The sequence below is a fragment of the Dermochelys coriacea genome, chromosome 3, assembly GCF_009764565.3.
Source record: "Dermochelys coriacea isolate rDerCor1 chromosome 3, rDerCor1.pri.v4, whole genome shotgun sequence".
Classification (NCBI taxonomy): Eukaryota; Metazoa; Chordata; order Testudines; family Dermochelyidae; genus Dermochelys; species Dermochelys coriacea.
In genome coordinates this window covers 137233494-137255952 of record NC_050070.1, presented here as the reverse complement: position 1 = coordinate 137255952, position 22459 = coordinate 137233494, and the positions used below count along the sequence as shown (strand labels likewise).

General features: G+C 40.6%; 1 protein-coding gene across 2 annotated transcripts in view; it reads right to left on the bottom strand.

Annotated features, from left to right (window-relative positions):
* The window catches only part of RYR2 (ryanodine receptor 2), a 735866-nt gene that overhangs the window by 542141 nt on the left and 171266 nt on the right, over positions 1 to 22459 (bottom strand). For both annotated transcript variants that reach the window (XM_043511417.1, XM_038395332.2), the window contains exon 2: positions 17400 to 17519. In XM_043511417.1, coding sequence (XP_043367352.1) covers positions 17400 to 17519 — 120 coding nt within the window. The remainder of the gene's footprint in view (positions 1 to 17399; positions 17520 to 22459) is intronic.

Sequence of the window (22459 nt, the reverse complement as noted above, 5' to 3'; positions counted from 1 at the left end):
GTTTCATTCCACACCTGCCCCTCTTACTTTCTTCTTCATTTCCCTCTCCCCATCACCTCCCTCTCTTTGTCTATTCTTTTTCCCTCCTAAGTAAACCCACCCAAAAAAAATCAATAAATAATTGTGAAAATGGCATCTGCTGCCACTACATTGTTAACTCTACTTAGACCCTTCCCTCAATATTTTCTCATTTTTCTCTTGTATTCCCCCACCTGCCTGTATCTATCTATCTATCTATCGTTTATTTTTTTGTTTTGTACTTAGATTGTAAGCTCTTTGGGGTAGCGAGTCTTTTTTGTTTTCTGTTTGTATGGTGCCTAGCACAATGGAGTTCAGGTTAATGACTGGGGTTCTTAGGAACTATAGGAATAAAATAAAATAAAATAAAATAAAATAAAATAAAGGCTTAAGCAACAAGTAGGTTGTACACTAATTCTTATTTTGTGCTGCTAAATCTAAGTTAAAAATTAATATTTAGCCTCTGAAATAAAGGCTAGATATTACGGCCAAGCACCAGGATACATCCTGTAGCAAGGTACTCTCACTTCCAGCTGATCTGCTGCACAGGGAGCAAAGTTCAGCTGCTGGAAACTCCCATCTGTAGAATGAGGAAGAAGAAACCTTCCCAACTTCACATTTAGTTGCTCTGTATGTTATGATAATTAGATTCCTTCTGAACTTCCTTTAAAGTTAACAGTGCCTTCAGCATAAATTATGATAATCATAGGAATCACCAAATTGTTGCAATGCAGACTGTAGCTGGAATCCCTTTATTAGCAACTACTGAAATAGGTGCATTCAGGCTATCTGGGAAACAGCTGTAACAATAGTGTAAGTTTATCCATTTAGTTGTGTCCATCATAAGATGAGTGCTTACTATCTCTGAGTCTAGGTCATATCTTACTAAACTGTGTAAATGTTCTTCTGGGGTTTATGGTTTTGGTTTTTTAAAACAGGAGTGGGGCTAGGAAATCTGAGATTCCATACCTGCCTTTGTCAGATTTTCTGTGTGATCTTGGGTAAATCAATTAACCGCTCAGCTTTCTCATCTGTAAAATGGACATGGGCATAAATAATACCTCTCTCACAGAAATGATTAATATTTAATTAATATTTTAAACAGTTTGAAAACCTGCTATGGATTGTGCTATAGACATAACTTTATCATCTCTATAAGTACTAGGCCAAATCCTCAGTTGATCTAAAACTGCGTAGTTCTGATGTCATTTTACATAAGCTGATGATCTTCTGACTTGCATTGCTTAAGAGGTATGTAGTCTAATCCTAAGGAGTACTGAAGAGAAGTTTGTTGAGGTCACATCTTTTATTGGCCCAACTTCTGTTGGTGAGAGAGAAAAGCTTTCGACCTTACACAGAGGTCTTCTTTAGGTCTACCCAGACTTTCGATGACCTCTGTATAAGCTCAAAAGCTTGTCTCTCTCACCAACAGAAGTTGGGCCAATAAAAGATATTATCTGACCCACCCAATAGCCTGGGACCAACATGGCTACAAGATTGCATACAATCCAAAGGAATATCACTTCATTGTATAATTGATTCAGTTTGGCAATCCATGCCTGTAAGCATTGCTCAGTGCTTGAAATAACACTAACTCGCAGTTTACCTATACTTTATCAGTGTGCCCAGTGGGGACAATAGCAAACAAGAAGTATTTTCATATTGTGTTGTGAGTAGCCCTGTGCAGAGTTTCAGCTAAAATTTCCACACCTCCTTTGTGTGTTATGGCCCAATCCACAAAGGGACTTAGGCACTGCAATGCGGAGTGTCACAACGCCTAATTTTAGGTGCCTAGAAAATCACTAGAAGAACAATGGGATCCATAAAGCCAGAGTTTGGCAGCTAGACCCCTATATAATACATGGGGAAAAAGATAAGCACTGAAGAAAAAGGGATCTACAAAAGCATGCATGCCAGGTGGGGAGCTCCCTATGCTAGCCAATGAAAGATAGTGCTGAGAGGGGGTGTCTCCTAAGCCCCCCACCGCTCTCACAGCGATAGTTATATAAGTCTGGGCTGCAGGACAGCACCTATTTCTGCTTGGGACCCACAGGCCAGAAGCCTTCTCCTAGAGTCAGGTAGCTTAGGCACCTAAACCATTTCTTGCAAGCAATACCAGAAGAGAGGGATGTGGCAGTGCCTTCCTTATAACTTTTAGCTCAGTGGTTAGACCATTCACCTTGGATGTGGGAGGCCCACGTTCAATTCTCCCAACCCCGCTCTGTCTGATAGGGAGAAAGGATTTGAGTAGGGGGCCTCCCACCTCTCAGAAGAGTCCCCTAACCATTGGACTACGAGATAGTCTGATACGGGGATGCGTCAGTCTCTCTTTGTGAAGCTGTTCCACTATAAAGAATTATTGGGCCAGAAGGAGAACAACTTTATAGGTTCATGGGTAGGGCACTCACGGGAGGAGGGGGGGCGGGGTTAGGAAACCCATGGTCCCTCAGTCCTCCTGCTCCAATGCCTATTTATATGCTGGGTTGGGGGGAGAAATTGAACAGTTTCACATAACCTGCTGCTTGATTGTTCATTTATTGAAAGGCATATTAGCTTCATATACAGTACCTCAAGAGATTGACTGAATTGTCTGCATCTAGCAAAGAAAACTTTTGAAAAGCCATTTTTTGATACACAAACTTCTTGCAAGTGGCATTTAGCTGTAGCGTGATCTTTATACATAGTTGAAAGCAAATTATCCCCTCCAACGAAGAGCCCAATTCCATGAGGTGAGGAGTTCTGGCTCCTGCTGAAGTTGGTGGGAGTAGCAGGAGTTCAACACACATAACACGACTGGGTCCAAAAGGGGCAGGATCAAGCAGTGTGGCGAGTTCACTTGCCAAACACGATGGATGAACATTGTCCCTGAGCTTTCTGTAAAATTTCCTCATACCTACCCCACTGCTAGAAAGCTTGTGCACTGTGTAAATGGAGTAGATTAAAGAGTACCATTTGGTTTTATATTAGTACTAGAACCTACTATGCTTCTCTGTTTCCACCAACATCTCCAGTTTCTTAAAGACTAACAACCGTTTTTGAACTAGAAAGTACCTTCCTCGCTGTTTTGTGAAGCAGGAAAAAAAGCTAAAATAGTGGCAAGCCTGGGAAGTTCTGGGAAGAGTCTTTAGTGATCTTCAAATAATTTTAATCAGCTAGAATGTGCCTTCACTGCATGGTGCCCTTTATTATATTGATTTTCTATGCACCCATCATCAACTCTAGTTGTATAAACAATTTACTTTTAACATGACATTCAAGGAATTGTAATTAACCAATGGTAAAGGTTTAGAACACTTCCCCATCCCCTATAAACTAAAACTCCTTGGATTAAGCAGTGTCCCAATCAGCCATGCAGCAGGGGTCCCAGTGGACTCGGGGATGGGATTAAAGGTAGGTTTGCCAACTTTCTAATTTCAGAAAACCGAACAAAAGGGCAGGGATCAAGAGAGACATAGCTGGGAGACTACAGGGAAATAGAGGGAGTTGCCAGAAAAGAAGTTTTGCTTTTCTTTGCCTCGTTTATTTCCTGCTGCCCCTAGCCTGTAGGGTGGGCCTGCATTTGTGCTTGCTGCCCTTCAGTAGCTGGTTATATAAAGACTATGAGCACTAACCCTAGAGCAAGCTAACAGCTTTACTTCAAATTATAGATGCCAAAAGTCAAGAGATCTATTCCCTAGGAAGCATGAGTGCAGTTTAGCAGACAAATGTAATGTCTGTGTATGCATACAGTCATGGACCATTACAACATGACTGAGCTGAAAGAGCACAGATCTTTCCTAACGATTAGCTGGGGCAGGAACAACATCATCATCAATAGCTGCTTTTCAAATCAGACAAATACAGCAAATTCCTCCTACTCAAAACATAATTCACTGAACAACTATCACAGCTAACAAATTATATGATGAGCTGAAAAAGAAACTCAGAAATTAGTGGAAGTCAGAGACTAAAATAGTAGTGGGATAGTGAGGTAGCTGGCCTGTAGAAAAGAAAAAAGAAAAACCTACTGTGAATCAGTTTATGTGCAACTGATAAAAGATTAAATCCTTGGGCGAATAAAGGGACGTTTCCCATTCACTGCTTGCTAAGACTACGTATGTAGCTCTTGTGGACATTATGGAGTGATTAATCATGGTAACGCAAGGCACCAGAGCAATACCCCTCCAAAAGGAGGAGATTTTTTTTTTTGCCAGTCTCCTTCCCCTGCAATCCTTAATGTTATTTCAGAAAGCATGCACGGTCGGTTAAACAACACTACATGAAACACTATTTCCGTAACCAGAAATCAGCCCCAATGCACCTCTGTTCATTCAGTTCCTGCTTAGTGAAACCTAAAGGTGGTCCCTGATTTTCCGAAACTATGGTAGATCACTGATAAGTGCAAGGTATGCTTTACATGATAGACACCTGTGCAGCTCCCCCAGCTACCATAGGAGTCATGCATATGAATTCATGGGCAGGATGTGGACCTCGCATTGTGAGAATAATTTATTTTTTTTCAAGTCTGCCCCCAATTAAAGCTTTCTGTCTTCATAACAAAGCCATCATTACACCTAATTAGTTAACATTATGCAACAAAAAAAATGCACAGCATCAATCCCACTCATTCCAGAAACTAGGACAGGCATCTGACATCGACTCTCAGCTCAAAGAGCAAATAGCTAAGACAGACAACTCCAGTTACTGCAATAATGTGAACAAATTTATAATTAAGAACCTAAATTTTACTATACATATTCAGGAAATTTAAGATCACCATTTATTTCTTCATTCTGTGATAATTACTGAGTTTGCAAATTAGTGGTTTAAGTAGTAGTGAGGTTCTACTGTAAAGTTCAGAGAACATACAGCACCATTTTATTCTCTTTATATGAATAATTCACAACTCTCAACAGGGTTCTACTGCATAAAGGTGTATTTCTACCTAAAGGAATATGCACTAGAAGGCTGAATTTGGATACTTGTGAACACAAACAGGACAACCAGTGCAAAAACATTCACAGCGTATGCAGCTTGTCCAATTAAAATACAAAAAGGGCATTGCTTTAGTTTGCTGAAAAGCAGCATATCAAATACACATTGGGTCAACCTTAAAAAGTGCTAGTAAAATACATGTACATATGCAAAAAATAGATCACTGAGCATGTACACATCAATTTCAGACAGAAAATGAGTTACATGTTGGCCCAACTTCCTTGTTTGCATCTGTATATTTGTGCTCTCAACTGCTCTTACAGTACTTATTTGCAAATAAAATAATCTGCAGACACAACTTAGACCCTGGCTTTTGTGTCTCATAATGGCAATATTTTCATTGTATGCTAGTTTACTTAGGCCATGCTTGTAACTTGGCACAACACTGCAGGGAAGTAAGGAATAAGGCCTCCACTGCAGACCCTGTGCAGCTGTGCTAGGTTTACCCAGATTATGAGCCTCAGTCTGAGAGGGCAACAAGGGTTATGGACCTGTTAGTTCCCCCAGGAACAAGTGAGTGAGGTAAATTGGTGTGTAAGCGGACACATGGCTTCTATCCCCTTGTGCCTGCCACAAGATGTTAGTCCAGTGACAGATAGTCAAATCACTTAATGAACAACTGGAAGTGCACAGGTGAGGACCCAACAGAATAGAATAACCTGGAAATAAGATGAGAAGAGAGTATGCTACATCTCCTACAGGGCCAATAATTCCTACTCTTCCCCTCCTCCCAGCACAAGACAGAAGCTCCAAAGGAACTTAACTTGTCTGAGGGAGAGACCTTTACTGGAGCTCCTCCTGGGGCAGCACAGCTATCCACCACCCCCTACAGAGAAGAACAGTATATTCTCACAATCTAGTCTTATAAATTTCATATACAAAATTCCACATATAAATAGAATGTATCTGCTTGTATTTTAAAATGCTTTCCCTCATTGGCAACATACTGACCACTCAATGTAACTGATGAATAAAGGTGTATTGAAAATAGAATGTTGCCAAACTATTAAAAACTGTCTCTTCATAATATTACTGTATGTCTAAATGACAGCTGTAAAGTAAGGAAACAAATATACATGCAACTATATGTAAATGTACTAAGTACAGGTTGAAACTCTCTAATCTGGCATCCTCGGGACCTGACCAGTGCCTAACCAGAGAATTTTCCAAACCACTGGAGGTCAATGCAGAGTGTCAGTGGGTCTCCATAGGCGCAGGATATAGGAGTGTGAGAGAGTACTGCAGCACCCCCAGGCTTTGCGCCCAGCGTGGCCCCCACCTGGGGGCTCCAATGTCAGCCCCAGTCATCAGCCCCTCACCAAGGGTCCTAGCCGCTGGCCCCAGGTCTTCCCCCTCCCTCACAGACATTGAACGCCGCGAATCAGCTGCTCGCAGCACTCTGGAAGTGCTGGGAGGGAGGAGGAGGTGGTGGTGGTAAGCGCGGGGCTGCTGGCCCTCAAAAAGCATAGGGGCAGGAGGCAAAAGGGGCAGCTTGGTGCCGGTGGATGCTCCGCACCCACTAATTTTTCCCAGTGGGTGCTCCAGCCCCAGAGCACCCACGGAGTCAGCACCTATGCCAGACCACGGATGTTGCCAGACCAGGGAGTGCCAGAGTAAAGAGGTTCAACCTGTACTTTTTATTTCAATTATTAAATCAAATATTGCTCTAAATATCTGTGCTAAATGCTATCCTAGTATTTAAATATCAGTATTTACTTTGGCAATATGACACAGACAATTAAAATGGTTTTCAAAGAGCACACAGGATAGTGGCAACAGCACAGCCATTCTTTTCTTGTTGACTTTTTTTTTTTAAAAGGCCAGTAATGCAAGCATTAAAAATATCCAACAATTGGTGCAAATCTCCAGAAAAACTAGAAAGGATTGCCAACACAGATTTTGGATTCCATGAATTAATTTGCTGATGAAAGTCAAAAAAGAAAAAAATGTGGTTGGCTTCTAAACACTATGCCAGTAGGTCTGGTGTGTATATACACACACACCAGAGGTTAGAATCCGCTTTTGGCCTTAGTCACAGCAAGTATGGAATTACCCAACCAAAAAACTCAATGCATAAGCACTGTCCCTCAGTGGGAGCCCAGGAGATAATTTATTATGTTAGGCACTGACAGGCTTGGTACTATGCAAGACAAAAAACAACAATCCCTTTACACTTTATAGCAGTCCCCAGAATTAGTTCACATGCCACCTTCTTAAACAATTGCTGTGAAGTGTACTGATTCATGTCAAGCTCACCTACCACAGTTTGAAAAGACTGGCTAGAATACAGATGCAGACAAGGCAAGATACACTGCTCTTGCCCACATGCTCAGGGTGCAACTTTGGGGTTGCAAAGGAATTTCCGAACAGGTCAAATTGGCAGAGCCTCTGCGGGCATGGGTCACTTGCAGGTTTAAACTAGTATAAATGGGGGATTCTCTGTAACTTGAATTCTTTAAATCTTGATTTGAGCACTTCAGTAACTCACCCAGAGGTTAGGGGTTTATTACAGGAGTGGGTGGGTGAGATTCTGTGGCCTGCAATGTGCAGGAGGTCAGAGAAGATATGGGGTTCTCAAACTGGGGGTCGGGGCCCCTTAAGAAGTTTGAAGGTTATTACATGGGTGTCGCAAGCTGTCAGCCTCCATCCCAAACGCCGCTTTGCCTTCAGCATTTATAATGGTGTTAAATATATAAAAAAGTGTTTTTAATTAATGTGGAGGGTCGCACTCAGAGGCTTGCTATGTGAAAGGGTCACCAGTACAAAAGTTTGAGAACCTTTGGACTAGATGATCAGGACGGTCGCTTCTGTCCTTAAAGTCTATCAGTCTAAAAACAAAACTTCAAAAACAAAGAAAGGAAAGTTTTTAAAGTTATTCTGTTCTAACTCACTTATTCTCTAATGAGATGTTGGGGGAGAGAGATTGTTTGATATGGGTTAGTGGCTGTGTTTGTGAGCTTCATAGAAGAAGTGAAACATGCAAAAGGATACGATTGAGAAAAGAGAAGGCGGCCAGAGCAGAAAACAACATGATATTCTTATTGTTACCTCTCATCCTCTCTCCTCTTATTTTTAGGTTTATTACAGTAGTATCTAGGGTCCAACAAAGACCAGGGCCCCACTGTACTACACAATGTATAAACCGATTAGTAGACAGTCCCCATTCAGTAATTCATTACACCCATCACTGAATCCTGTCTTAGGGGTAGTGACTGAGCACTCTCATAGTATAAAATAATTATACCACCACCACTTGGAGAAGGAGCTCCCTCACCCTCCCGTCATGCATAGCACACCTAAAAGCAAACAAGTAGTAACGAGAAGGAAATACTCACTCCGGACCTGGGCCTGCTCCTAAAGAAATCAATTCCACCTCTGTTACTGGTTTCAGTGGGAGCAAGACCAGGCCCTTTGTGACTGAGCTAGCGCCCTTTGAAATCAATGGCAAATCTCCCCTTTACTTCAATGGGTACTGGATCAGGCCCAATGTCCTCAAAGTCTGACAAACACTCAGACCCCCAAGCTATCAACTAAACCAAAGAAAAAACTAAGGAGACTCTCACTCACTATCCCCCACCAAATTCACGAGTCAACAAGAAGAAAAAGTTCTAGAATCTCACTAAATACTTTGGGATGACCAAATTAGTGGAATCACCATGAGGGGGGCTACCCCAAACAATGTTACCCCAAATAAGTGCCAATAGAATCTTCACTCCATATCATCCTACTTTGTTTATGATGTTTTACAAACAAAAAAAACCTAACTTTAGAATAACAAATTTATTTGAGCACTTCAATCTCTCTGGTCACTTGATTACAGACCTAGAAGTTGCAATATTACAACAAAAAAACTTCAAAAACAGACTCCAACGGGAGACTGCTGAATTGGAATTGATTTGCAAACTGGACATCATTAAATTAGGATTGAGTAAAGACGGGGAATGGATGTATCATTACACAAAGTAAAACTATTTCCCCATGTTTATTTTTCTCCCTACTGTTCCTCACACATTCTTGTCAACTGCTGGAAATGGCCCATCTTGATTATCACTAAAGGTTGTGGGTTTTTTTCTTCTTCTTCTTCTCTCTCCTGCTGGTAATAGCTCACTTTACCTGATCATTCTCGTTACAGTGTGTGTGGTAACACCCATTGTTTCATGTTCTCTGGGTATATAAAATCTCCCTATTCTATTTTCCTCAGCATGCATCCGATGAAGTGAGCTGTAGCTCACGAAAGCTTATTCTCAAATAAATTTGTTAATCTCTAAGGTGCCACAAGTACTCCTTTTCTTTTTGCGGATACAGACTAACACGGCTGCTACTCTGAAACCTAACTTTAGAATGTTTTTGCAGCTTTTTAAAATCTTTGAGACTATTTGTATATATCCTCACTATTTATAAAGCAGGATATCTTAGTTCCATGAGTCCAAATTGCAGAGGGTTCAGAGGGATAGAAAAATTATAAACAGTACATTTTAGAAAACGCTAAAAAGAGATATGATTTATAGAAGAACTATTATAACATCATGATATTTAAGGTCTGCCAGCAAGAGGAAAAAAATCCCTTATGCTATTAGAAAAGAGGGATTCTTAACTCTCTAGTGACAAAGCTGGCATTTCTGGCCCTGGGGGTTCACAAAATATCAAAACTCAAGCCCAACAATAGTGGAGGGCTGCATATTCCCAATCCTGCACTCCAGACTACTGTAAGGTTGTGTTTGGGACAGGGGAAACAAGTTCCACATGTGGGATGAAGAATATTTTTGGAGGGCTAATATTGGAAAGGACTACTCCAGTACCATGCATTTAGATCTTAAGAAGAATGATTCACTTTAGAAAGCATAACATTTTTTCCATATCAGTGAGATTTGTATATACAAATAATGACCTGATCTTCAAAACAAAGAAACAGATCCTATTGGCTATAGAAATGGATTAAATGTCCCTTTAGTTCTATTAAGCCTAACCAAGGTCTGGGTTTTCCACACAAGCAATTGAGCTAGTTAAAAATGCCCTCACCCCCCAAAAATGAACTTTTTTTGCCAAAATTTAGAAAAATTTCTACAAGCTCCAACATCATGAAAGCTACTTAAAATTGAATTCACCTGCAAAAGAAAAAAAATAGGTTTGTGACTTAGGTATCACAAAGAAGCAACAAAGTAGGATTGGAAGTTTTTCCATTTTCTCCTTGCTTGTTGAGTAAAAATTCAAGACTTGTCTACCCTAACGTTTTTTTGTGTGTGTTTGTGTGTCTCCTGTAAAACTCTGAAGAGCTGCTGGAGAACTAGAGTATGACATGAGTGACAATAATGTGAACCTTGAGCAACTGAGGGCTTGTCTTGACTAGGGTATTTACCTCACCTTATTTGATTGAGGGAGTTACCGTGTTTTCAAATATATTGGCAAGGGCTAGTCTGGACACTCCCCAACATTTGTTCAAGGACACAAATGTCTGTGCTGACTTGGATTGAGAATAAAATGTAGCTGTAAACATTTTTCACTTGAATTATTACGCACCGATAGATGAGATCTGGCAAGACTGATTTACATTTACTGATAGATGACTTCTAACTGATTTTTTTTTATAATCTACCTTGTCTGGCCTCTCAAAAGATTATTATTATTATTTATATTACTGTAGTTTCTAGGGACGCCAGCCATGGACCAGGACCCCAGTGTGCTGGGTGCTGTACAAACAGAACAAAAAGACAGTCCACAATATCCACAAAACCCTTTTAAATGCTCTTGCCTAAAACACAACTCATACTTAAGTATTGTAGAGATAATGTTTTTGCCTGCCCATAATGCCTCTCTCATTTTCTCCTTCTCCAGTCAGCTTTGTGTTGCTGGTCTCATAATTCTCTGGCTCTCTCAATGCTTCATTTCTTCAGATGGGCTCGTTTTAAGACTTGTGAGCCTTTGAAAAATTAAAAACAATGATGGCTTTAGTCTTCTCCCCTTCCCCCGCAACTCTTACAGAGCTAACAATATATCATGACTTATCAGGAACCTGGAAAAGATGGTACTGAAGAAGAATTGGAACTGCTTTGAAATTTATACATTCTCTTCACAGTTATAACATTTTATATGGGATTGGGTGTTTACTATCCAAAATTATTGAATGATAATTCACTCATTAAATAAACTAGATTTTCTGGCCTTAGAGGCAGCTAATACTGCAGTTCCTTCCATCCTGAAGTATTTTTATAATTAAAAATACTCACTTAAAATGGAACAGCATGAATGAATTCATCCAGATTATTGCTATTATAATGAATCATTAACATTCTAATAAAAATTTTATGATGATGAATAATACAGTCAAAATGATGGGACATGGAGAATAAAGCATTACTCTGCAACGTATGGGAGATAATGTATTTAATGATAAAGTGATGCTATGGAAGTTGATAGGCTACGTTTTGGGTTTTGTTTTTTTTTAAATGACCTCAATACTAATCCCTTCTGGAGATCTTACTTTCTAGATGCTTTTCATATATTTAAATTTGCTCACCAAACATTTATAACTGATCTGGAGAAAAAATATTTATAAAAATAGAAACATGTGGCTACTTAATATCAATAAATATCAGTTAACACAAACAGCTGTCTAATTTCCTCCCTTAGAAATGGCTTTTTGATTTCAGTGAGAGATACCCAAGTTTATGAACACAGAACTGAATCTCAGTGTGTGAACACTCATTTGTTGTACAGCAACCTTCATTGTAAAAAATATCTTCTCATCATTACCATACTCTATATCTATATATATATATAGATAGATAGATAGATAGATATACACACACTATAGTATAGAAAACCATTACGAAGGTTGGATACAATTTATTTGATATTTGCACCAGGATTATGTATCTTGTCACATTAGAGAGATTCAAACAAACAACTATCCCAAAGCAAACAGCACAATATAAACTCTTACTTTTATCACATACACCCACTGGTGGGATAAATATCCTCTGGCAACAGTCTCAATGCCACACTAAAGAAATGCATCTTTGCACTGCACTAAATTTTCTCTGTAGCACACCAAATTAGCACACTAGTGAACTGGCAGTAAGGAGGAAAATCCTAAAATGAGCTCCCTCTGCCAGATGTGCTTCAAAGAGCAGCCCCCCAGTATATTGCAGTCATCCAGCCTGCAAGCGACAAAGGATTCAGCCTGCAAGTGTCATGGGATTAAAACCTTCATTATGTATCTGGAGATTTATTTGACTTGCCAATGCCTTTAGATAACTTGATTCATAGATTCATAGATACTAAGGTCAGAAGGGACCATTCTGATCATCTAGTCCGACCTCCTGCACAGCGCAGGCCACAGAATCTCACCCACCCACTCCTATGAAAAACCTCACCCATGTCTGAGCTATTGAAGTCCTTAAATCATGGTTCAAAGACTTCAAGGAGCAGAGAAGCCTCCCTCAAGTCAACCATGCCCCATACTACAGAGGAAGGCGAAAAACCTCCAGGGCCTCTCCAATCTGCCCTGGAGGAAAATTCCTTCCCGACCCCAAATATGGCAATTAGCTAAACCCTGAGCATATGGGCAAGATTCACCAGCCAGATACCCAGGAAAGAATTTTCTATAGTAACTCAGATCCCATCCATCTAATATCCCATCTCAGGGGATTTGGCCTATTTACCCTGAATATTTAAAGATCAATTCCTTACCAAAATCCCATTATCCCATCATACCATCTCCTCCATAAACTTATCGAGTAGAATCTTAAAGCCAGATAGATCTTTTGCCCCCACTGCTTCCCTTGGAAGGCTATTCCAAAACTTCACTCCTCTGATGGTTAAAAACCTTCGTCTGATTTCAAGTCTAAACTTCCTGGTGGCCAGTTTATACCCATTTGTTCTTGTGTCCACATTGGTGCTGAGCTGAAATAATTCCTCTCCCTCTCCTGTATTTATCCCTCTGATATATTTATAGAGAGCAATCATATCTCCCCTCAACCTTCTTTTAGTTAGGCTAAACAAGCCAAGCTCCTTAAGTCTCCTTTCATAAGACAAGTTTTCCATTTCTCGGATCATCCTAGTAGCCCTTCTCTGTACCTGCTCCAGTTTGAATTCATCCTTTTTAAACATGGGAGACCAGAACTGCAGAACACAGTATTCTAGGTGAGGTCTCACCAGTGCCTTGTATAATGGTACTAAAACCTCCTTATCCCTACTGGAAATGCCTCTCCTGATGCATCCCAAAACCGCATTAGCTTTTTTCACAGCCATATCACATTGGCAGCTCATAGTCATCCTATGATCAACCAATACTCCAAGGTCCTTCTCCACTTCCGTTACTTCTAATTGATGCGTCCCCAACTTATAGCTAAAATTCTTGTTATTAATCCCTAAATGCATAACCTTACACTTCTCACTATTAAATTTCATCCTATTACTATTACTCCAGTTTACAAGGTCATCCAGATCCTCCTGTATAATATCCCGATCCTTCTCCAAATTGGCAATACCTCCCAGCTTTGTATCATCTGCAAACTTTATTAGCACACTCCCACTTTTTGTGCCAAGGTCAGTAATAAAAAGATTAAATAAGATTGGTCCCAAAACCGATCCCTGAGGAACTCCACTGGTAACCTCCCTCCAACCTGACAGTTCGCCTTTCAGTAGGACCCGTTGCAGTCTCCCCTTTAACCAATTCCTTATCCACCTTCTGATGTTCATATTGATCCCCATCTTCTCCAATTTAACTAATAATTCCCCATGTGGCACGGTATCAAATGCCTTACTGAAATCTAGCTAAATTAGATCCACTGCATTTCCTTTATCTAAAAAATCTGTTACTTTTTCAAAAAAGGAGATTAGGTTGGTTTGGCACGATCTACCTTTTGTAAAACCATGTTGTATTTTGTCCCATTTACCATTGACTTCAATGTCCTTAACTAATTTCTCCTTCAAAATTTTTTCCAGGACCTTGCATACTACAGATGTCAAACTAACTGGCCTGTAGTTACCCGGATCAATTTTTTTTCCTTTCTTAAAAATAGGAACTATATTAGCAATTCTCCAATCATTCGGTACTATTCCTGAGTTTACAGATGCATTAAAAATTCTTGCTAATGGGCTTGCAATTTCAGGTGCCAATTCCTTTAATATTCTTGGATGAAGATTATCTGGGCCCCCCGATTTAGTCCCATTAAGCTGTTTCAGTTTCGCTTCTACCTCTGATATGGTAATATCTACCTCTATATCCTCCTTCCCATTTGTCATGCTACCATTATCCCCAAGATCCTCTTTAGCCTTATTAAAGACTGAGGCAAAGTATTGGTTTAGATATTGGGCCATGCCTAGATTATCTTTAACCTCCACTCCATCCTCAGTGTTAAGCGGCCCCACTTCTTCCTTCTTAGTTTTCTTCTTATTTATATGGCTATAGAACCTTTTACTATTGGTTTTAATTCCCTTTGCAAGGTCCAACTCTACTCGACTTTTAGCCTGTCTCACTTGATCCCTACATGTTCTGACCTCAATTAGGTAGCTTTCCTTGCTGATCCCTCCCATCTTCCACTCCCTGTATGCTTTCTGCTTCTTCTTAATCACCTCTCTAAGATGCTTGCTCATCCAGCTTGGTCTACAACTCCTTCCTATGAATTTTTTCCCCTTTCTTGGGATACAGGCTTCCGATAGCTTCTGCAGTTTTGATTTAAAGTAATCCCAGGCCTCCTCTACCTTTAGATCCATAAGTTCTTCAGTCCAATCCACTTCCCTAACTAATTTCCTTAATTTTTGAAAGTCAGCCCTTTTGAAATCAAAAACCCTAGTTGCAGATTTATTTTTGTTAATCCTTCCATTTAGTTTGAACTGAATTAGCTCATGATCACTTGAGCCAAGATTGTCCCCTACAACCATTTCTTCTATGAGGTCCTCACTACTCACCAAAATTAAATCTAAAATGGCATCCCCTCTAGTCGGTTCAGCAACTACTTGATGAAGGAATCCATCAGCTATCGCATCTAGGAAAATCTGAGCCCTATTATTATTACTAGCACTGGTCCTCCAGTCTATATCTGGGAAGTTAAAGTCTCCCATGATCACGCAGTTTCCATTAGTATTTACTTTATTAAAGACATTAAAAAGGGCTCTATCCATATCCAAATTAGATCCCGGAGGTCTATAGCACACCCCAAGCACTATCGTAGGAGAGGCTTTACTAGTTTTCTTCCCCAATGTAATTTTTGCCCAGACAGACTCTGTCTTATCCATTGCATCGCTTCTTATTTCTTTACATTCTACCTCATCATTGATATACAATGCTACTCCACCCCCTTTACCTTTGTTTCTGTCTTTCCTAAAGAGCACATACCCTTCAATACCTGTAGTCCAGTCATGACTACTATTCCACCATGTTTCTGTTATCCCTATGATATCTGGTTTCACTTCCTGCACCAGTAGCTCTAGTTCCTCCATTTTGTTACCTAGACTCCTCGCATTGGTGTACAAACATCTTAATTTTTGCTGTTTGGCCTCGCTCACATTTTGTACCCTATTAGGCACAGTCATTCTACATCCAGTATAACGTATTAGACTAGTATCCACACCGCCCTCGCTCCTTATATACATTCTCCTACCCACGGCTGTATCCATTCTTACTTCATCTGCTTCCCTCTCAATGCTAAAATCTGGCGTGGAGATTTTCTGGACATCTCCCATCCATCTCCCCCCAATTCTTAGTTTAAAGCTCTCTTTATCAGTTGTGCCAGCCTCGATCCTAGAAGTCTATTTCCTTTCCTACTCAGATGAAGTCCATCCCGAGAGAACTGACCTCTGTCCGTGAATGCCTCCCAGTGGTCATACATCCCAAAGCCCTCCTTATAGCACCACTGCCTAAGCCATCTGTTGACAGTCATAATCTTGTCAGACCTTTGTTGCCCTTCTCTAGGAACAGGAAGGATCCCGCTAAAGATCACCTGAGCCTCAATTTCCTTAAGCGTCTTCCCCAGCCTAGCATAGTCTCCCTTAATACTTTCCAGCGAGAATCTAGCCGTATCATTTGTTCCCACATGAAGGATAATTAGGGGATTCTTTCCCGCTCCCTTTAGGATCCTTTTCAACCTCAGGTCTACATCCCGTATCTTAGCACCCGGAAGACAGCACACCCTTCTATTCTCATGATCAGCTCTAGTTACAGGCCTGTCTATTCTTCTCAATAAAGAGTCCCCGATCACATAGACCTGCCTTTTCCTGGTGACAGTGCTATTCTCCAGTCTCTCCTCTGTTCCCTCTCGCTGCAAGTTCTTTCCATTCCTATTTTCCCTTACAATCTTCTTCAACCCATCCTGTATCCTCCTGGGGCTCATACTTGGTGTAGTCTCCCTTGACTCTTCCCCTTTTTCTATAGGGCTAGCCTCTCTTCTCTTCTTCCTTACCCTTCCACCTTCAACAAGTACCTGCTGAGCCCCTTCTTCATTTTCCAACTCTGCAAACCTGTTCCTAAGCTCTATTTCTCCTTCACTAGCCCGTCTTTTTCTCTGCCTGGTTCTTTGAGTCACATGTTTCCACTGACCACTTTCCTCATCCAGTCTCTCCTCAAAATTCCCCAGCCCTGGTTCCATCTGTGAGTCTGAGCTTTTCCCTTCAGATACCTCATACCTTTGTTCCATCATCTGCTCAAACCCCTTCCTAAACTCAACCAGACTTTCCACCTGCATCTCCAAACCTCGGATCTTTTCCTCCATCAGCTCTATCAGACGGCATTTCATGCAGACAAAACTCTTACCGGTTCCCCCCTCCAGGATCATGTACATACCACAGCTTCCACATCCAGTCATCCTCAATGTGTCTTTCACTGCAGGAGTCACTCCCACAGCTGCCTCTGTATCTGTCATCTCCTTCCCACCTAAATCCTGTTAATCTGGGAAACAGGAGCCACACCAAAAAGACCACCCCCCCCCCCAGCAAAAGCAAATCCCAAACAAGCACCACAATACAAAAACTCCCACTCAAACTCCCCTGTTTAGAGCTCTGTTTGCTAGCTCCTGTGCCGTTGCAGCTGTCTGTCCTGCTGCCTGACTGGCTGGCTACCTTTATAGGGCCCCTAGTCAGAAGCCCCACCCCCTAGGCAGGGCTCAGCTGCTCTCTCAGCACAAAGCCCCACCCCCTAATCAGGCTCAGCTGCTCTCCCAGCACAAAACCCCTACACACACACACAAATACAAATACTAGAAATACAAAACCAAGTACAACTACCTTCTCCTCCAACAGAACTCCCACTCAAACTCCCCTGTTTAGAGCTCTGTTTGCTAGCTCCTGTGCCGCTGCAGCTGTCTGACTTGTTTACTATATGTCACAGCAAGTAATATTGTACCAACAAGAAATCTTCCCCCTTGTTAATGACATTACAAACAGCACTACTTTCAGACAACTTGCTGTACCTTAGAATTTGAAGTGGATTCCAAAAAACAGAGCCTGTTGCCAAATCCTTCTGCTGCAAGGCACAGTTTCTGTTGCTCCTTGTGAACGGTTGCAGTGCATTGCAGAACCACTTCATCATCCTACAAAAAAACAGACAAAATTTGAACATGGTTATGGTTTCGATCCTATAAGACTTTGGGAAGCATTTACAAAGGCATAGCTAAAAATCAGAAGTAATCAGCCACAAACAGCAATAGAAGTGAATCCCAGGGTAGCTTTCATTCACGGAAGGGAATCAGAGGGAATCATCACAATAATGCGCTGAGATGAATGTTGTTTTGTTTGTTTTGAATTATACTGAACATCTCATCTATTAATATTGATTTTTGTTTCAAGAATAGACACAACAATGATTGGGGCCCCTAATCCTACTATTACTGTAGTCAAAGGAAATGGTGCTCTTGACTTTCACAAGCCCTAATTTAGACCCCAATCTTGCAAAGGAATCTGTTCCCCAAGTGAAAAGGAGTACTTGTGGCACCTTAGAGACTAAAAATTTATTTGAGCATAAGCTTTCGTGAGCTACAGCTCACTTCACTAACATGGCTGCTACTCTGTTCCCAAAGTCTTTCAAATGGCTCCCTTTCCAGTTTTGGGGCCTTAGATGCCGCAGTAAAACATTGCTACAATGTGTTTATATTCTAACACCACATTTCTTTTTAAGAAATGCATCACAACGAAAATAATGTACTAATGTAATGTAATAAACACTAAATACTTTGCTGACTCTGACTTATGAAGCAAATGATAGTTTTTCCAGAATAAATGTCATTCAGGTGACTATGAAAAGGTTGCACCTAACATCAGGTGCATAAAATATTATCTAACAAAAATGTAGATTGATCAATGCAACCAGAAGCAGGTAGGAACCTGTAAATATGAAACTCATGTTTATGGTCATCAGTGCAGTTCTTAATTAAACACACACACAAGCCGCTACATTTCTTCTATGTCCCATATGTAGACCAAGCATTTTCACGATAAATGATTGAGCTTCAAGTTGCTGGAGATAATGGGGTATGGTAAAGTTAAGTAATGTTAATTTCCAGGAAATGCTATGCATCTCAATCACTTCTGTGAAATATTTTATTGACCCAAGAATCTCTTTACTTACTACAATGGCTCTTTGTAGCTAGACATGTGCTGCTTACAAGATAATTTTAATTAACTATATAATATACCTGTATGTAACCATGTAATAACACCTGGGAAAGAGTCACTTAAATGTCTATTAAACTCACAAGGAGAGCAGAACTTGGGTGGGAAAAATGAAAATTCTTATCTACTCTGCTCACCATTTTTTACTCCTATGCAAAGGAAGGTTGTATATACTATGTGAACCAAGGGACTTTTCATCCTTAGCATCAGTCTGCGGATTTCCAAGACCTGTTACTAATGTATTTTACATGACTGCTTGGCACTGATAATTCAAGAATTTGCTGAAATATATTACTGCTCAAAAATAAATAAAGTCTCAATACAGCAGTAAATTAACTTCACACATAAAAGAGCTGGGCGATCAAGTATCAAGAAACTAGTACCTCTCCTCTGGGTGAACTCTTCTTATACCCTGTATCTATCCACATGGGCCTCTTGTACACCAACTTTCAGTACTTTCAGTACTTCAGAGCTGCTTTGTTCATTGAGCGGCAAAACAATAATTTCTAATAAAGCCTTAGTTTTATAATAATAAAATAAAAACTTGAATGTTAATTTTAGTTGTTACCAGTCTGGAAACTTAAGTCCTCTCTTTCTCCACAGAACACATTCATAGAACCTTTTTCCTCTTCCTGTCCCCTTCCCCTAACCAATCCAAACCCCACTAGAACAGCAACCACCGTTACTAGTTGCCATTGGTTCACCTCACTGCCTGCAATGACCCTGCCAATAGGGTTTGCAAAGCAGAGTGGCAGTGTAGCTTTGTGGCTACACCAGAGGCAGAGAAGTGAGGAAGTGCAAGTTCTCTTCCCAGCTCTTTCATTGATTCGTGATCTTTCTTTGTGCAAATAATTTAATCTCTCTGAATCTCTGTCCCACTCTGTATAACGGAGCTAGCAATGACAATCCACCTTTGCATAGCGCTTGGAGATAGAGTATGAAAAAAGTGTTGCGTTTGCGTGCCATCTATCGTTATTATTTGCTTAAAGCATCAATAACTAAAAGGGTTCTTTGGCTTCAGAAATGCAGTTCCCTGACACGCAGCACCACATGTCCAGATTACTGCTACCTCCACCTGGCCATGCCCCCCATTACTGGTATACAGCCCAGAATACACGTTGGTGTGGAGGAGATGCTGATAGTTACAAAGTAGGAGAAAGCATACAGTGTAGCTGACTCACCCCACCACACACTCCCTTAACCCATTTTATACAAATTTTCTCTGATTTTGCTATCTTATGCAGTGGAACATATGGCCCGTTACCCTTAAATTTGTAGCTCAAAAACAAAGCCTGCTATCTTAAAAATAAATAAATAAATAAATAAATAAAAAGTTTGAATAGCCCCTTCCAAATGTACTTCCTATGACTCAATAGGTTGCCATGAGATTTTCACTGACTAGAATGTGAATCAGACATGTTTTGCAATGTACACAGATATGTATAAATTTGAAATACATGCTGTACAATCACGGAGTGGTTGAGCCTCTCATTTTAGTTAGCAGCTTGGGCTTGATGGAACTCACATATCCATATTATCCAAAACATTTGATGTCTTTGTCAGAGTAAATCAGAGTCAGATTTAGTTAATTATAATGCTCAGTTGAGTTAATTTTCATTCTTGTGCATGCCACTAGAGAAGCGTCTAAACAGTAATACCCTGAATTCAATCTTTTGCTTTTGCTGACTGTATGTTTAGAGGAATCTGACATATTTGCACCATCACTGCGCTGCAGAATTGGACTCAGAAAAAAAAATCCTATTCTTTCTCTATAGACTTTAGAACATTAAGTAGACCATTTTCTGAGTATCAGTGCATTTTTCACACCTATTTATAGATCAGGGTATATTCTCCCATTAACATATTCCTATAACCATAGGTGTTAAAATATAGAATTTCATTAATTGTAGTTGTTATGAAGTCACTACAAAAAGACCTTATGACATTCAGAACAGACCCAGGGCAGAGGGATGGGGCACAACCCTGATATCTCGCAATAAGTTTCAGCTTGCATGACCAGCCCAGTGTACCCCAACTTACTATTGTTATAATCTGTATCTAAAAGGTGTCATGTCATTGAAAAGCTCATAACTTACTGATTATTAATACAATTGCATAATGTAGGTGCAAGCAATTAATGCAAAGTGACGGACATACATTTTAAGAACTGCAATTTCAGTGTGTCTTGCCATTCAAGCAGAAGTTACCCCCACCTTAAACAAAGGAATGTGGTTTTTCTACTGAGCATTTACTTACAAGTACTTTGATACACAATGAGAATGTATTAGATAAACAAAGCTATGAAGCTAACAAGTTGGGAGAAGAGACAGTGTGGCTACACCCCATAGGGAACAGAAATTTATCTCAGCTATAAAGACAAGGGCTCTAAACCTCAAATAAGCAACTGAGTCAATGGATTGATGCAATATTAGCGTATCATGTAAGGTCCTTTACATATGCCTGTAACATGCTGGTGATAATACATACATTTCACAAATTATATTAAACACTATAGGAGGAATTATGAATACTCAATGATATGTTTTGAAGTGTGTAGCCGAATAAAGGAAGGAACACTTCCCAACCAGACAAGAGTGGCGGCGGTTATCCACCTGTCTCTATGTCAATTAGCATGATGTGACCAGAAGCAATGGAAGCTTCATCCATGCTGTGATCCTGCCTCTTCAAACAAGTTCACTGAACTTTGGTGTTTATATTAGCAAGGATAGGAGCCACCTTTGGCATCCATCACCAGACAGACACAAGAGATTAGAGCTCTGGCAAGTTGAGAAAGATGGATCTGTCAACCAAGGGGCAGTGTGGGGTTGAAGTTTCTGGAACTGAATGTAGGCAAGAAACCTCCTCAGGCAAAGATCTTCCACCTACGACTACAAAGGACGCCAGCACCTTGTACTTTTGTGGAAAGTCCTGACAGGTGTAAAGTCAGCTGTGGCTGGAAAGAGAAACTATCTATCTTGAACAAAGCCTACATGTTGGTAAATTAAGTTTTAGACTTTTAGATGCAGCTTTTCACTTTTGTTTGCTTGTAACCCTTTCTAAGTTTATTCCTTTTACTTGGTATCACTTAACCTATGTCCTGTTGTTAATAGGTTTATTTTATTTTACTATAAACAGACCCAGTACTGTGTTTGAAAGGAATGACGTATTTATCCCAGTTGAGTTAAAAAGTGTGATGTGAATGTCTCTTTATAGGAGCAACAAATATTTTTCTGAGCTGGACACTTCAGGGCACACAGTTATGGAGAAATTCGGAACTGGGAGTGTGTTGGATTCATCTTATTGGCAATGGCATTGGAACAATTTGTATAGTGGGGGTGCTAAGAGCCATTGAAGAAAACTAAACTCTGTATATGATGGAAACTACTTCAAGCCAAACAGTGTGGCAGCACCCCCAGAACCCTTAGTTCCGGCATCCCTGCTTCTTGGTTGTAACCAAGGCTGGTGGGAGCCAGAATGGGGCTGTGGGGATATAGACAGGCTGCTGGGGCCAGAGCTGCTGAACCAGGGCTGTCTAAACACAGACACTCAGGGTGTGTCTACACAGCAAAGAAAAACTTACAGCTGGCCCATGCCAGTCAGTCAGCTCAAGCTCACGGGACTTGGACTGCGTGGCTTTTCATTGACGTGTAGGCTTCTGAGCTCAGACTGGAGCCCAGGCTTTAGGACCCTGCAGGGTGGGAAGGTCCCAGAACTCAGACTCCAGCCCTAGTCCAGAAGGCTGCACAGCAATGAAACAGCCTCATCCCCACAAGCCAGAGTCAGCTGGCACAGACCAGCCATGGGGTTTTTCTTTGCTGGGTAAACATACCCTCAGGTATGACCTGCAAGCTTCTTGCTGATT